This window comes from Sorex fumeus, unplaced genomic scaffold (assembly GCF_029834395.1).
Source record: "Sorex fumeus unplaced genomic scaffold, SorFum_2.1 ptg000007l, whole genome shotgun sequence".
NCBI classification, from domain to species: domain Eukaryota; kingdom Metazoa; phylum Chordata; class Mammalia; order Eulipotyphla; family Soricidae; genus Sorex; species Sorex fumeus.
The window spans coordinates 27,720,761-27,737,389 of record NW_026606064.1 but is presented as its reverse complement, the minus strand read 5'-3'; the positions used below and the strand labels follow the sequence as shown (position 1 = coordinate 27,737,389).

At 35.5% G+C, this 16,629-nt stretch overlaps 1 protein-coding gene across 1 annotated transcript in view; it reads right to left on the bottom strand.

The window, feature by feature from the left end:
* KIF18A (kinesin family member 18A) overlaps window positions 1–16,629 on the bottom strand; it is a 70,955-nt gene that overhangs the window by 35,760 nt on the left and 18,566 nt on the right. The window contains exons 4-10 of the mRNA XM_056137121.1: window positions 15,985–16,089; window positions 15,463–15,573; window positions 12,289–12,486; window positions 9,693–9,869; window positions 8,734–8,808; window positions 8,440–8,549; window positions 565–727 (exon numbers count right to left, since the gene is read on the bottom strand). Of these exons, the coding sequence (XP_055993096.1) occupies window positions 565–727; window positions 8,440–8,549; window positions 8,734–8,808; window positions 9,693–9,869; window positions 12,289–12,486; window positions 15,463–15,573; window positions 15,985–16,089 (939 nt within the window). The remainder of the gene's footprint in view (window positions 1–564; window positions 728–8,439; window positions 8,550–8,733; window positions 8,809–9,692; window positions 9,870–12,288; window positions 12,487–15,462; window positions 15,574–15,984; window positions 16,090–16,629) is intronic.

The following is a 16,629-nucleotide window of genomic DNA, read 5'->3' as shown; positions in this document are numbered from 1 at the left end:
GTTACAGGGGTTAAGGTGTTTTCCTTGCTTGCTGCAGATCCTGGTTCATTCTCCAGCATTATATACAGTCTACCAAGCACTACCAAGAGTGATCCCTGAGCACAAAGCCAAGAATAAGTTCTAACCAACGCTTAGGTGTGCCTCCAAACAATTAACGCCCCACCACTGCCTCCCACCTGACCCCTGCAAAAGAAACCCTTGATGCTCTCAGACACCAAAAATGCTTAACAGTTTTATAAATAATCATTACTTCTGAGAAGAGTGGAATGAAACATGTAGGAAGTAATAATCTAAAAGAACCAGAAAATTACTATAACATGGAGAAAAACTGGCCAAGATACATAAGATAATTAAACTTATCATTAATAAACACTACAACTAGGGGAGATATTTATCCAATATTTTCAGCTGCTTATTTTTATGTTCACTGGTAATCTTCATTTCTTCCACCATTTTCACATTTGTAGAGAACAAGTAACTATGAAACCCTGCTACCAAATTTCTAGAATCAGAAATACACGCATATTTATTCTCTAAAATTGAGTTACACATCTGTTAAAATACCTTTTCTACTTTGTCTTCTGAACACATCATTTCTATCTGCTTGTGGCACTGTTGTTGATAGAATGATTTAAGCTCATTTTCTTTAAGTAACATTTCCAACTTCAGATATTCTTGCCTGATTTCTTCTCGATTTTGGAACAAGCAGTTAAGAATTTCTTGAAATCTACCAAAAAACGAATAGAAGCTAATTTTGTTGTACAGAATTTAAAGAAATGCAGAAACAAAAGAATATATGCCACTCACAGTGTTAGATTAAATGAAGAACACCGGTAGGTTAGTGATTTTCTGATAAAAGTACAAAACTGTAAATGATATCAACTTAATTTTTACCCCACTGGATTTCTCTTTCTACTCTCCCAGGAAAATGAAAATAGGTATAATAAACTTCGGGTATTAGTCATACACTGTATTTTGTTTATGCAACGCAGGTGCTTAGCAAATATGTATGTGTATATATATTCATATATATGTAATTTCTATACTATTTCTCTGGCCATATACATATATATACATATGTATATGGCCAGAGAAATAGTATAGAATTTGTTAAGGTGTTTGTCTTGCATCCCACCAGTCCAATGTTAGGTTTGAATTCCTAACATCGCACATGGTCCTCTGAGCACTGCCATGGATCACTTCTGAGCACAGCTGGGTGTGGTCTGGTCCTATCATTCACCAATTTTATGTTTTCAAGAAATGGCTGATAATTTGGATTTGTACTCTGTTAACTCACAAGGCCTCATGAGCTAAGGGTATTGTGTATTATTCTGGTATTCTGGCTCACTATGAAGATGCAAGTGGTAGGGGATAATCAAATGGTATCCACCTGGCACACTAGGGAAAAGATTGGCTAAACAAGCCACTCTCTTTCTTCCAAATAAGAGAACAGAAGATTTAGAGAATATAAGTTGGGGGGTTTTGATTCAGACCTTTTCCAGTGTAAAGACCTCATCAACTGAATAACTCTTACAAAGACCTAAGAGAAACTTGTAATCCTGTATCCTTGAGGATCAGCAGAAATTTCGTCACAGCAATGTTCTAATTTTATACAAATACCTTTGTATTTTTAAATCACTGACCACATCTGAGCTAGTAATAGTATAAACACATCACATATGGACCTAACTCTCAAAGAAAAACTAACTGTAAAGCCTTTAAAATAAATGTGTAAGAAAGTGTGTGCATTTAAAAATAAATGTTCCTTGGCCATACTTTATATATATTTGTAAGGATCTGTGGTTTAAAAACACTGCCAATTTACGTCAGTAGTTCTTAATGAAACTCTACTGGGAATGAATATAAGCCACAATACATTGACTTTAATGCAGTTTTTATCAAACTGATAAATATTTCATAGGAAATATATACGGACATTGCAACTTCATTGTATTATATTACAACAATGCTAATGCCAGTAAATGAATTGACAAGTTATCTTTAGGTTATACTTAAAGATAATTCCTTTAGTTTTTTGGTAACATTTTACATAAGGTCATAAATATTTGTCAATTTTCTAATTTTGTGGTCAGACATATTTTAGATGGTAGTCTTTCATGACCAGTGATTAGTATGAAAGGATGGAATTAATATAAACAGCATCTAAAGACCTCCTTCTAAAAAAGCTATCTCCAGCAGAAAGAGTTCAAAGGGAATAACTAATAAATATCTCTTTATTAAACAAATAACTAGAAAGCAAAAATCTGCACTATTAATCTCATATGCAAAATAAAGAATACTGAACTATAAAAATTTCCTAGTCACAATGAAGTTTTATATTTACTTCATATAAAAACTGCGCTCCTAATTTTTGAAAACTATTTTAAAAAAGCTTTGACAGAAAGAAAATACTGCTAATTACTTCCTTTATATGTAAAACTTTTGTAAAAAGACTGAAAATTTACAGTATTCAATAAGTTTAGGTGTATGATGGCCATGACAGAAGACATTCCGTTTCCTTGAGAAGATACTACTTTTTTAAAGAATTAGAAAAAGCACAGGGGCTGAAGTGGTAGCACTGTGGGTAGGGCACTTGCCTTGCATGCGGCCGACCCAGGTTTGATTCCCAGCATCCCATACGGTCCCCCGAGCAACGCCAGGAGTAATTCCCAAGTCCATGAACCAGGAGTAACCTCTGTGCATCGCTGGGTATGACCACCCCCCAAAAGAAAAAGAGTACAGGGTATATAAATGTATCATAACCTTATTCATAAATGCAAGCAAATTGTTTAACATTTAGAATTAAAAACTAAAAAAATTAACTGTTCTTTAAGTACAAATGTAAAAAATGTCTAAATAAATGCTTATTGATTTAGACCAGAATTTCTCAACCAAGGGCATATGAATACCTGTGGAGTCCTACGCTATACCAACGGGGCCACAGGAGAAAACTGCATAAAAGGGAGCCACTGGCAAGAGGATAGGGAGTCACCGGGAAGGAGGGGCAACAGATTGGAAGGGGCCATGGTTGGAGAAACACCGAGAAACACTCGTCTACACATCTTCCTCTTGACATTTTTACTAGCAGGAAAGATGATGAAGTCATCAATTTTGGAAAAGTCTAGTAACTTGAAAGGTATTGTAGCTAAATCTGGTTAAGAATTGCTGAGCAATTTAATATGAACAATGATGCAAAATTTGAAAAGCTGGTGACTTCTTTAATTTTCAAGAAATATTCATCAATAAACAGCACATTGTGTGAGGACCACTCCCATATTTAACTATCAAAATGAAATTATAACAAACTAGCAATATATCAGTCTGAAGCTTTCTTTGCTAAAATTAAATAAGCAACAAGAAAAACATTGACTTTTTTTATTTTGAAAAAACTTGTAAAATTGGTGGAATATGTTATAAAATATCTTAAGACTAGAACAAGTCTTGTTACTTCCTGTATTAGAAATTAGCATGCTCCGGGAGTACAAGGATTTCTATTTCTAAGATATAATTTATAGAATTTGCTTTTATCTGAGAGAAAATTGTACCTCACTTTAATTTCACTGAGTTGTAGGGATCAGATGAAATATATGCCTACAAAGAATCGAAAACTAAAAAGTCATTTATAAAAGTGGTGTCATTATTATTAGAAGTGGCATATTAGAATCGCATATTAGAATATACAGAATAGCAGGGACCAATAAGGCAGAAGAAAATTTACATTTTTCAAATTAAGCATATCTTATATAAATTTTTTTGTCAGCCTTTTGGCTACATCTGACCTCTGGGGATACTCCCAGCTGTGCTCCAAGGTTGGTTCTGGCAATATTCAGGAAGCTCATGATACGGTTGGTTCTACAGCATGCAAAACATGTGCTCAGTCTGTTTACCTTTCTGGCCATTTAATGTAATCTTTAACATATAAGTACAGTTTATAAAGGCACTGTACTGAAACCTGGCTAAAAAGTCACAGTTGATCAATCTTTTTTATGACCACCCAAACATGGGCAAACTCAAGAATTCCAATACAGTGTTGATAATCCATGGTATAAATTGTGATGTTTGTCATAGTAATGATTAATAGAAATTTGACTCTGGATAATATAAAATAAATTTACACTTGGAAATCCTTTTTAGTTTCAGTAATCTTTTTAAAAAAATCCTTTTTTACTCCAAATTTATTCATTTTGTACATAACATGTTAAAATGTTTATAATTTCAGTAAAGAAATCTATACCACAGTGATGCTTAAAAGTAAAAATTTAAATTGATATTCTATGAATATTATAGATGGATATATATAAAGATTAGAAAATGTTAAATGCTCTTAATTCAAGTGTGTATTGAACTTAGACTGCTCTGTATGTCAAAAGGTTCATGCCTACACAGGAGTACATTTGTTACAAAATTCAAATGTCTGTCTATATGCTATGAATTTATTATAATATCCTCTAAAGTTCTTTTGGCAAGCTAAGGATGTATACCAAAATCAAACATATTTGGACTGTAGTTAATTTTCTCCCCTAAGGACACAATTACATTATATTAAAAAAAAAACATTTTTGTGGATTCTTGGTCACTGCTGGCAGTGCTTAGGTGACTTGGTTCCTGCAAGCGAAGTATGTATATCTACCCTTTAAGTTATTTCACCAGTCTAGCAGACATTATTTATTTATTTTGCTTTTTTTGGGTCACACTCGGCGGATGCACAGGGGTTACTCCTGACTCATGCACTCAGGGACTACTCCTGGTGGTGCTCAGGGGATCACATGGGATGCTGGAATTGAACTCGGGTTGGCTGCATGCAAGGCAAACGCCCTACCCACTGTGTTATCACTCCAGCCTCCTGGCAGACACTATTTTAAAGCCTGATCACTTAATTTTTCTGAAATTTTATTATTTTTTTAACTGAACCACAGTGAGACTCAGTTACAAAGTTGTTCATGATTATGTATGAGTCATATAATATTCCAACATCTGAGCCTTCACCAGTGTACATTTCCTACCACCAATGTCCCCAGTTTCCTTCCTGTCCCCACCCCCACTCCCCACCTCAATGGCAGACACCTCTCTCTCTTTCTCTCTCTCTCTCTCTCTCTCTCTCTCTCTCTCTCTCTCTCTCTCTCTCTCTCTCCCCTAAAACATGATCAGTTTAAACTGCAATTTGAACTGGAGATTTCTGTGAATCTGCCATTGAACTATGACAATTTAGAGAGCTGCAGGAATACAGTAATTATCAATTTTTATTATCACATAATTTGGACACCTGCAGAATCATCCTCTCCATTATAAGTACTTCATCAATTATAATATTAGCACAAAGAAAAACTCCAAGCTAGTGAAAGAAAATCTTGCCATAAATGAATTTATAAATCTAACAAAGATTCAGAAATTAAAATGTTTTTAAAATAATTATTGCTTTAAAAAAAAATTTATTGCCACACCTGGCAGTGCTCAGTGACTACTTCTTTCTAGCTTAGTGCACAGAGGTCATTCCTGGCAATGCTTGGGGGAATTTGCCGAAGACCAAAATCCAGGCAATGTGCATGATAGTCTGCTGAGCTATCTTTCAGGCCCAATAATTAAAATTGTTAACAAAGGAATGCAGAATAATGAAATGAAGTTGGTTTCTTACTTACACATATTTCATAAAATAAATTATATAAAGAGAAAACTGCAACCTAAGGTAAGCTACAAGCACTAATATAGGGGCTGGAGTGACAGAACAGAGGGAACGTGCTTGCTTTGCATGGAGGTGACATAGGTTCAATTCCAGGCACCCCATAAGGTCCTCTGAGCACACCCGGAGTGATCCCTAAGTACAGGGGAAGCAGCAAGCTCTGAGCTGGGTGTGGCTCAAAAACCAACAAATAAATAGCAGTGTAGCACTGTCTTCCCATTGTTCATCGATTTGCTCAAGTAGGCATCAGTAACGTCTCAACAAATTGTGAGACTTTTTGGTTAATGTTTTTTTGGCACATTGAATATGTCACCGGTAGCTTGCCAGGCTTTGCCGTGCAGGCGAGATACTCTTGGTAGCTTGCCGGGCTCTCTGAGAGGAGCGGAAGAATCGAATCCAGGTCGACCTTATGCAAGGAAACACCTTATCCGTTGTGCTTTCGCTCCAGCCCAACAAATAAATAAAAAAATAGCATTACTGATATATTTCTAATCTAAGAATCTACATACCATAAAAGCAGGTGGTGAGAGACAGGGCACAGCTTGAGCTGGCCCTAAGTTCAATTCCTGGCACCTCATACTGCTCCCCATCTCCCCAGCACAACTTGACTCCGCTCAGCATAGCTGGGCTCTCTATCACTGAACTCTCCAGTCCACTGCCCAAACCATTGGGAGAGGCCCATGAGTCCTCTGAGCAATACTTGGGATTCCGTACCCCAACCCAACCCTCTGCCAAAAAAATAAAACAAATCATAAAGAAAATAGGGAGAGATGGAAGGAGGAACAAAATATGGATGCAAAAGACTAGACACTAGCAGGTTATATGTGGTTACAGGAGCGATAGCACAGTGGTAGGGCATTTGCCTTGCATAGGGGCCACCAAGCCATACCGAGTTCAAATCCTCAGCCAATCTCGGAGAGCCTAGCAAGCTATTGAGAGTATTTTGCCCGCATGGTAGAGCCTGGCAAACTATCCGTGATGTATTTATTCGATATGCCAAACACAGTAACAACAAGTCTCACAATGATTGAGACAAATTACTGGGACCGCTCGAGCAAATTGATGAACAATGGGAGGACAGTGCTACTTACTGCGCTACTACTAAATATATATATATAATATATATATGTTTTTTTATATATAAAAACGTTCATGAGTATGGTAATCAAAATTTCTTAATTTCTTTACTGCATAGAGGCTTTCAAAATTCTAGTGGGCTAATGTACTATGAAAATCTCATGTTCTTTACGTGAAAGATTTCCAAACATGTTTCTTCCAGAAATTCTTTTGAATCTTCTTTGAACTAGACAATACTCACAGCTCCTGATCTTGGACAATTTGGAAAACTGTACTATTTACTTAGGGGAAAAAAACCCTTTACTTTTGAGAATTGTACTATTTATTATCTCTTACTCATCTTTCAAATTTTGCTATTAAGAAATGTAGTGGTGACTATCAAAGTAAAAAATTTGGGTTCCTATCAAAATTTTGCATCAACTTACATTGCTGAGATGCGTGTTCAAATAACTGCCTAAACCACAATGCCCCAAAGTGGGGTTGGGACGATACAGATGGAGGAGAGAGAGAGAAAGAGGAGAGAGAAAGGGAGGGAGGGAGAGAGGAAGAGAGGGAGAGAGAGGGAGAGAGACAGAAGTGCCCCTGCCATAGAAAAATATACAATGGTGAAGGAAAGAGTGCTGGAACACTGTATGACTGAAACACAATCGTGAACAACTTTGGAACTATGTATCTCATGGTGATTCAATGAAAAGAATTAAAAAAAAAGTAATTTCTATTTAAAGTCAATTGAGAATTGTAAAGAATTTGATATAGATCAACTAGACGAATATAAATAAAGATGTCACATGTGTATACTTAAAAGTTTTTGTACCCTCTAGTTTTTATCTTGAAACCCAAAGACATAGTAGTCAGAGGTGGGGGGAGAGATGTCACTGGAAGATGATTAGATCAGAAGGCTGAAGACCCCCTAGTCGGGTTAGGGCACTTACAAAAGCAGGGGCTCAAAAGACATATCCACCTACTTCTATTAATGAGGATACAAAGAAGTCTATAATCAGACCAAGCTGGCATCTGTGGTGGGGGGTTTCTGATCTCTATACTGCCCAGTCTGTTACAGTGTGTGTGGTTGGGTGTGATGTGAGTTTTTTGATTTTGGCTAATTTCAAAGGAGCTCAGGGGTCACTTCCAAAAATGCTCAGAGACCATATAGTTGAAATTGGGTCTCCTGCATGTCTTGCAGACCACTCAGCCATCTGTCTGGTCCTTGTATTTTTATATTTTTTTGTGGAAGAGAAGACATTCATGCCATACCTAGTGGTGCTCAGGGCTTACTCCTGACTCTACTTAGGATCATCTGTGATGCTTGTGGGATCATTTGCTTTTTGGTTAAACTGCGGTCAGTCACATGCAGGCAAGACAAGTGCCTTAAGCACTGTACTATCACTCCAGCCACTGTGAAATTTTCTTAGAGTAGATTGAGTGGACAAAGATAACTACTAAACATTAACTATGTAGTGATATAATTGGCTTTACCCATTCCATATTCAACCCGAGTACTATTTCTCCTTAGTGTTTGTATAATTACAACAATGATCTGATTTCCAAAGTGTGAAATAAAAAGAGCAACCAGTTGAATTTCTGAATTCAACTGAGCACATATATAGACACCCCACAAATGATGATAAAATATCTTACTACATTAAGAACTAAAAATTCTTCAAAGTAAAATCTGTCAAATTTACCTTTCAATTTCTTTTTGCTGAGGGTTTGAAATCATTAACTTTGCTTTATTGTCATCAGTAAATGCTTGCTGTTCTTCATAGATCCTTAGTTTTTCCTTTAACATTAAAATCTAGTGGAGAGAAACACTAGTTAAAATACAAGTTATTTTCTCCATTGTACATGGCTACAACAAAACTTGAGTGTGAAAAGTAACTGAAAACAACACATTTTAACTGTAACAAGGAAACAAAATTACAGAATCTCATAAATAAAGAAGGTAGACATTAGCATGACAATGTAATGAGAAGACATACCTCTTGTTTCTGCTCATTACAGATCTTTAAATATTGAGTTATATGATTGTTGAGGTTAAGAACATTGCTCTTCACCTATTAAATGAATCACAATTTGACAAAATCAGGTGACATTCACGAACAATTATAATCACATTTAAAATCTGACAAGAGAATTGTTAAATTCAGTAAACTACAAATAAATCATAAAGAAACTGCCTTACTAGTTGAGCAAAAGCACACAGATTTTGCAAAGCATTTATTCCTAATATAATAAAAATTGTCTACTTTCTTTTTCCTGTGACTACTAAGAAATTCAGAAATAATTTCAGCTACACCTGTCATTGGAACTAATTAAAAAATTAAAGTCATTCAATTTTATTATTCTTGTCAACAATATAATAGTAGAGAAAAGATTAAATTAAAGTTCAGATACATAATTTCAAGGTCTTAACTATTTCTCACTTACATCACTTAAAATTGTGCACTTAACACTTTTCAACAGTAAACTACGGCTAAGAACTATGCCCTCAATGCATTGGAATAAGAATAACATGGCAAAAATGTGTGAAAAATGTACAAAGGTTTTTTTAATACCCAGATGTTACATTCTTTCTCAACTATTTATATAAATAGCATATGAACATTTCTCTATGAAAGATAGCAAATAGCAAATCTTCATAAAATGGAAGTAACAAACTGGTAACTGGGGAGAGAGAAGTTATCAGATAAACATTAGGTTTATGATTAACCCTCAGATCCTGTGACTTTATACATAAATCTTGTCTGAATAATATTACTTTCAAACTATCTTAAGTTATTGGCAAAAATCCTGATCCAGACATTCATTATATATTGATGGAACTATATACAGACTGCAAGAAGAAATAAATTATTGTAATGGTTCTAATTTTTTATGAGAATTATAGGAATAATGTGCACCCATTGCCTTACAAGATAGGTAGAATAAACACACTTACAGAAGATTTAATGTCCTTTGCACGGTTAGCATACTTGAGAGTGTTATATGTGTCATCGTAGAACACAGAGGAAGGACTAACAGCAGCTATCATTATAGTTTGACAGTTTCCTCCGAGAGAATCCTTTAACAAGCGAGTAAGCTTACTATTTCTGTATGGAATATGCTGATTCTTCCTCTGAAAAAACAAAAAAAGAATTCTTATGTCATTTTCCACATTTAAATGCAAACTCTTACCAATTCACTAGAAGAACTGAAGCTTTACCCGACTATATACATTCTAACTGGTAATTGAAATGACAATAATGAATCTAATGGGCCTAGTCAATGAACATACTAAACATATTACCCACTTAAAACATCTGAAAAAGTATAAATGCTAGCTATGATAATATACAAATATTAAATTGTGATAGGTATACCATGCTAAAGAGATATTACCAATAGAAGATAGAAGTATATGATCTAACAAAATCTGTATTATTTTCAAACTTTACCTAAAACCATTCAAAACCAAAATGTCAATATATTTTATTCATTTTAAAAGACATTAAAATACAAGATTAAATGAGCATGTGTCCTGCACAAATGTTAAAATAATGAAACTTCTGTATGACAAAGAAGTATCCCCCCCCCGAATAAACATCGAGCACAGATAAAAAATTAGAATTACCATTATTCAGATATTTCATCTGAAAACCTAATAGTTCTGAAAAACACCTAATTTTTCAAGACTGGAGAGAAAGCCCAATGGGATGAGTACATGCTTTCTTTGAAAGAAGAGTTCTAGGTTCAATCCTACCCCCTCATGAATCCCCAGAACCGTAGGGAGTGAGCACACCATTCCCTAAGCACTGAACCAGAATAGGCCCTGAGTACTAAGGGGTATGTTCCCCAAACTACAAAATACAAAAAACAAAACAAAATAGTAACAGTATTATTCTTCACAATTTAGCAGACTTTAGCAAAAGCGATTTTATATCTATCTACAAGACATGCATTAAATACTGACTTATAATAACCTAATAGGCATCATTTATTGAAAAATTTAGATGTGGACAAGTCTTAAGTTTAAGTTTAGAACACTTGTTTCTAATCCATGCTATCTTCTTTCGTGTCTAAGATTTTTATTTATAAGATATCTTGCTTTTGTAATCTTAATACAATTCTAGTAACTTGCCTTAAAAAAAAAAAAAGACTCTCAGGCAAGTGGATAGGGAGCTTGCATTGCACGCTGTCAGCCCTGGTTCAATCTTTGGACCTCAAGTTTGCCAGGAATGATCACTGCACTCAGATCCAGAATTAAGTCCAGAGCACAGCCTGTTTTGCCCTCTATGCCCCTATTCCCTTCCTGCCCCCAAAATGTTGGTTTTTTTTGGGGTCGGAGCGATAGTATAGAAGGTGAAGTGTTTGCCTTGGATGTAGCTGACAAGGGACTGATCCCTATCATTCTATAGAGTCCCCTGAGCACTACCAGTAAGTAATTTCTGAGTGCAGAGCCCGGAGTAAAACCCAGAGCATCACAGGTTGTGACCCAAAAAGGCAACAAGTAAATAAATACTAAGTAAAAATAAAAAAAAGACCCTCCAACCATATTCATATACTTTACAAAAGCAAAGTGCAAAATTCTGAAGTTAGCAATAATTACCCTAAAGCTTCTGAGTCTGGTTTGAATTTAAATTATAATATTTTTAAGTTAAAATCAAGAAGTGAGCTTTAAGACACAGAAACTGTCATCCTATGCTTTTCTGATATATAGCAGATAAAAACAAGTTTATATGTCACCAAAATATCTCATAAACATTATTCTACCAGGTGATTCATTTATATATATTTTTTCTTTTTGCTTTTTGGGTCACAGCCAGTGATGCTCAGGGGTTATTCCTGGCTCTGCACTCAGGAATCACTCCTGGCAGTGCTCAGAGAACAATATGGGATGCTGGGAATTGAACTTGGGTTGGCCAAGTGCAAGGCAAATGCCCTACCTGCTGTACTCCATTTCCACCCTTTAGTATTTAATCCAATTTCTAGTACAAAAAATAATGACCTTTAAAAAACTTTTGTCTTCAAGTCAATTTACCATGACTGCTTTGATCATTAAGCACTCATTATAAAATGAAGTGCTGTTGTAAATAGCTGTTGAGAAAAGATCATAACATATTGGAACTGTCAATATGATATTCATTGCTTCCATTCAATAAACCCCAATGATATCATCAGAAATTTAAAAAGTAGAAAATGCCATACTTTGACTTGATAAAATATTCTGCTAAGGATACCACTGACACCTTTTAAATTTTTTTTTGTTTATTTGTTTTTGGGGGTCACACCCAGCGATGCACAGGGATTACTCCTGGTTCATGCACTCAGGAATTACTCCTGGCCGTGCTTGGGGGACCATATGGGATGCTGGGAATCGAACCCGGGTCGGCTGTGTGCAAGGCAAACGCCCTACCTGCTGTGCTATCACTCCAGCCCCTTAAAATCTTTTTTAAAGGTCCTTAATAGACCTTCAAAACAGAATTATTTTCAGTAGTGTCTTTCTAGGAATTATAACTATTTTAAAATATTATAGCATATAAGTATACAATACATACCTTCGAATCTGCTAAGGCATTGATGACGTTCCCAAGAGCTAAAAGTGATCGATTGATATTTGTGCCTTCTATAAAGCGGGTCCCTTTAGTATTGGCAGTACTGGCTCTCTCAGACCCTGCCAAGTCAATGAGTGACATCTTGGCTATACGGATATTTTGATTTATGCTTGCTGTTTTATCTTGCTGTCGCAAATAAATCTTTTTGAAATTATAAGAGAATAGAAAAAAATGAGGAAGATCAAACAAAATTAAAAAGAATATAAAACTTACATTTAAAAGACCCAAAATTAAAATGTTTCATTTTATACTTGTAAAGGGGCCACACCAAGTACTCAGAGTCCTGCTATGCTGGAGTTTGAACTCAGTGACTCACATGTTAGGTTTGTGTGCTACCACTTGCCTAATGTGTGAAGTCTGGATTCAGTCCTGATATCTCCCAATGGACATACAATATGAGCATTACCAAACCTTCATGTTCATCTCCAAGGTGGTGGGGTTGGGCCCTTTAATACAATGGTAACCTGAGCAACGTTTATTCTGACTCATATTCAAGAGTAGTAGCAGAAGTAATTACCAATGTTGAGCAAAATTTTAAATGAAAAAAATTCCCACATATGAGCTAGAGGGTAAGTCACTAGCTCCCATGGAAGGTCAAGAAGCTATTATTAATATTCTCATAACCCTTGAACCAGAATACGGAATCATCAAAGGTAATGGTAGGGCATGAATAGTTTCTCTAGAAATAACGTTTCTGAGAAAAAACAAAGGCAGTGGTCACAATGCTCTACATCTCTGTAGCGAGTGGGCTGTTCCCAAAGGAAAACCGAATGTTAATGTTGCACTAAAGAATAGATTCTTTCTGATTCCAAAACTGTTGTATCATTGTAATATAATACCATAAAAATAAAAATAAACTTTCATTTACTACCTGTCATGTTCAACAGTTCAGCAAAGCACAGTATAGTTAGATATTTCCAACTACTTTGTATCAGTTTAATGAAAACAAAGTTTTAAAAGCCAAGTTAACATTTCATTATTAAAACTGTCACCTTTAAAGTTTATTTTGGAAATATCTCTATAAATGCGGCTCTATTAAAGCAAATTTCTAGTGCCATCTATAGATTTTTAATACTGTGTTTTATATAAAATGAAAATAAATTTGGGAAATAAAAAAATTACATCCTTCCCACATGTCTAAGAAAAACATTAATTCACTTGAAAATAGAACTGATTGCTCAAAAATGTAAATTATGATTTTTTTTTGGGGGGGGGGGGGGGAGAGAGGCACATCTGGTGCTGCTCAGGAAACCATTCGTGATACCAGGGGTCAAACCTGGGCTGGTCATGTGCAAGGCAAATGCTTTACCTACTGGCTTACCACTCTAGCCATAAAGATCATTTTTGGATCTAAAACTTGATAACTTTAGAACTATATCTTCTTTTTAAAAGTTGATTTATCACAAAAGGAGAAAATATTCCCTATTCAATTATTCTTCATGCTTTCAAAGCACAGTGATAGGGAAACGGGGATCTGATAAAAAGCAGCATTCCTTTCCCATTTCGGCCATGGCCTTGAGTTTCTGATGATAGTAGGCAAAAATCCCCTAAGAAAAATACTGTAAACTGGCAGTGATCTCTCACTAAAATTAAGCCGGGTGATCAGTTAGCTCTGGAACAGAACCTGAGTCAAATCAGCATAAACCAACATTCTAATGTTGTATGTTCATATACAAAATGTAAAAGCAAATTCCAAAGACAAAAATCAAAAAATTTATGGTTCTAAAACTTGCTAAAATGAACAAAAATGTAAATTTTCCTAATATGTATTTTATAAATTTTATAATTTTAGACTTTGGAGCCACAAGCTTAGCTCCTAAGTCATTGTGTGGGTTATTAAATAGTTTTAGTAAAGCTAATCAGACTTACTTTGAAGAAATAATATTCTCTCTGATGGTGGAAATAAAGGGAAATAACTATTTCAAAGAATGTTTGTTGCTTTCACGAAAAGTTTTTCTAGTGTATGAAGTCTCAAGGTTCTCTGGAGAACCCAGCAGGCTGCCAAAAATATCCTGCCCGCACGGCAGAGTCTGGCAAACTCCCCACGGCGTGGTCAATATGCCAAAAACCAGTAACAATGATGGCTCTCATTCCCCTGACCCTGAAAAAGCCACGAATGTGGCATTTTCTAAAATCTCAGAGCAATGATGCAGGAGACGTTACTGGTGCCTGCTTGAGGAAATCGATGAACAACAGGAAGTCAGTGATACAGTGATATCAAAACTGTGAATTTAGCACTGACAAAGAACATAAAGGTTAAGATTCTTGTCTTGAATGCAGTGGGCCCCAGTACCAACCCTGGCCACAACATGGTTTCCCAAGTACTGCTGGGAACAAACCCATACATAGTTGGGAGGAGTTCCCAAACACTATCAGGACCAACCTCTCCTTATCTCCCTGAAAAAACCGGGGGGCGGGAGAGGGGGGGAAGACTTTTACTTCATTTTCTGATAAAGCAGGATCAAAGAAACTTCAGGTAAACCACAGTATTAGAGATCTCTGTCAAAAACTACTGATAAATTGAGAAGCCACTGGTAACAATAGAAAAGATCGAAAAATCGTATGAATTGAAGCACTACTGAATAATGTGGTAGCTTGAAAATTCCTTTGAAGCTATATAATCATTCAATTACTAATAGGACTAAAAACTACAATAAACAATAACTGCTATGTTTTAGCTCTTGTTGGAATTATATTCTAACTGAATCGTTACTCTTCAGGAATATGACTGTTTATATAGTCACTACAGTGAACTCTTCAAAAAAAAAAAGTCACCAGGGCCGGGTCAATAGTACAATGGGGAGGGTGTTTGCCTTGCACATGGCTGACCCGAGTTCAATCACTGGTATCCCATATGGTCCCCCGAACACTGCTAGGAGAAATTCCTGAGTGCAGAGCCAGGAGTAACTCCAGCACCACTGGGTGTGACCCAAAAAGAAAAAAAAAAAAAAGCACCAGCTTACAATGACCACTGCCATTTTATTATGCCATACTTTCACACAGATATAACGGAGATGAGGAAAATTTTGTTTTTTGTCTTTATTCTTCTGTATGTGTGAAAATGACCATGCCAGAATTTGACTTCATTTATTTAAATTTCAAATTTAAAAACAATACCTGGAAAACAGCATGAGAACGAGAAGATGTAGCATTCATATCTGTAGGATGTTGTGTTCTGTTTTTGTTTCCGTTATCCAGTAGCTGTAAAATTTCCTCTGAAGATTTAGGCTAGAGAAATTTAAGTAGAAGAAAATACACGAATTAGCTATTTATCTGTAACATTTTAGTATGATCAGTGGATAAAAGGTATTTAATAGCAAGATAAAAGGTAAAAAAGTACATTTTATAAATCAGTTCCATTATATGTTGACTGTACATCAGTTAACCATTGCATGAGAAATAAAAACATTTTCTAAGAAAATACTTAGAAAACATGATATCAAACGTTGAAATAGGTCTCTGAAAGAAAAGCTTCTTATTTTCAAATAAAACAGAGAAAGACTAAAGATAAATGCTCATTTAACTGTACTTTATGAATCTTTTTCTCAAGCACAATGAAAAATTAGTAAATAGCTAAAGGAAATCACTAAAGAACTGCAGCTACAACTCAAACAAGATTAACAGAATTTGTCAACATACCTGGTGTAAAGTCAAACCCTGAACAACCACCCCTTTCTGGGCATCTTCCCGGACTGCAAGTGGTCCTGAATTTACTAAGAGGTCACGAATCTGTTCATTATATACCTTAAAATAAAAGAAACTAATTTAGTGTTTATGTCAAAACAATAGAGATAACACCAAGCCTAGCATTAAATCATGGATGTCTGGTCTGAGGCTATATGAAAATTAAGATGAGAACAGGGCTGGAGAAATAGTTTAAGGGTTAAGAGTCTTGCTTTACAAATGGCAGACCCTGGTTTGATCTCCATTATCACACATGGTTTCAGGAGAATTCTTAGCACAGAATAAGGAGTAAGTCCGGAGGACTGCTAGGCATGGCCTCCAAATATGAAGTGTTATCCTGAGTCATTTTCCTCACCCTTTCTATCTCATTGTCATTTGTTTTTGCCTTTTGTTTTTCTACCATTTGATTACTTAGGCTCAAATCTGAAATTTAAAATCTGAGACGTTATTCTCTTATTCCATCATTCCTAACTTGATGAGTACAGTGAAACATGTACCAAGATTAGTGTTTTTCAATTTTCTGGAAATAGAAAACAGGACACATGGGCTGGGAAATGCTAATGGACCTGGAACATATTTTAAGTGGCGGTATCATGATTC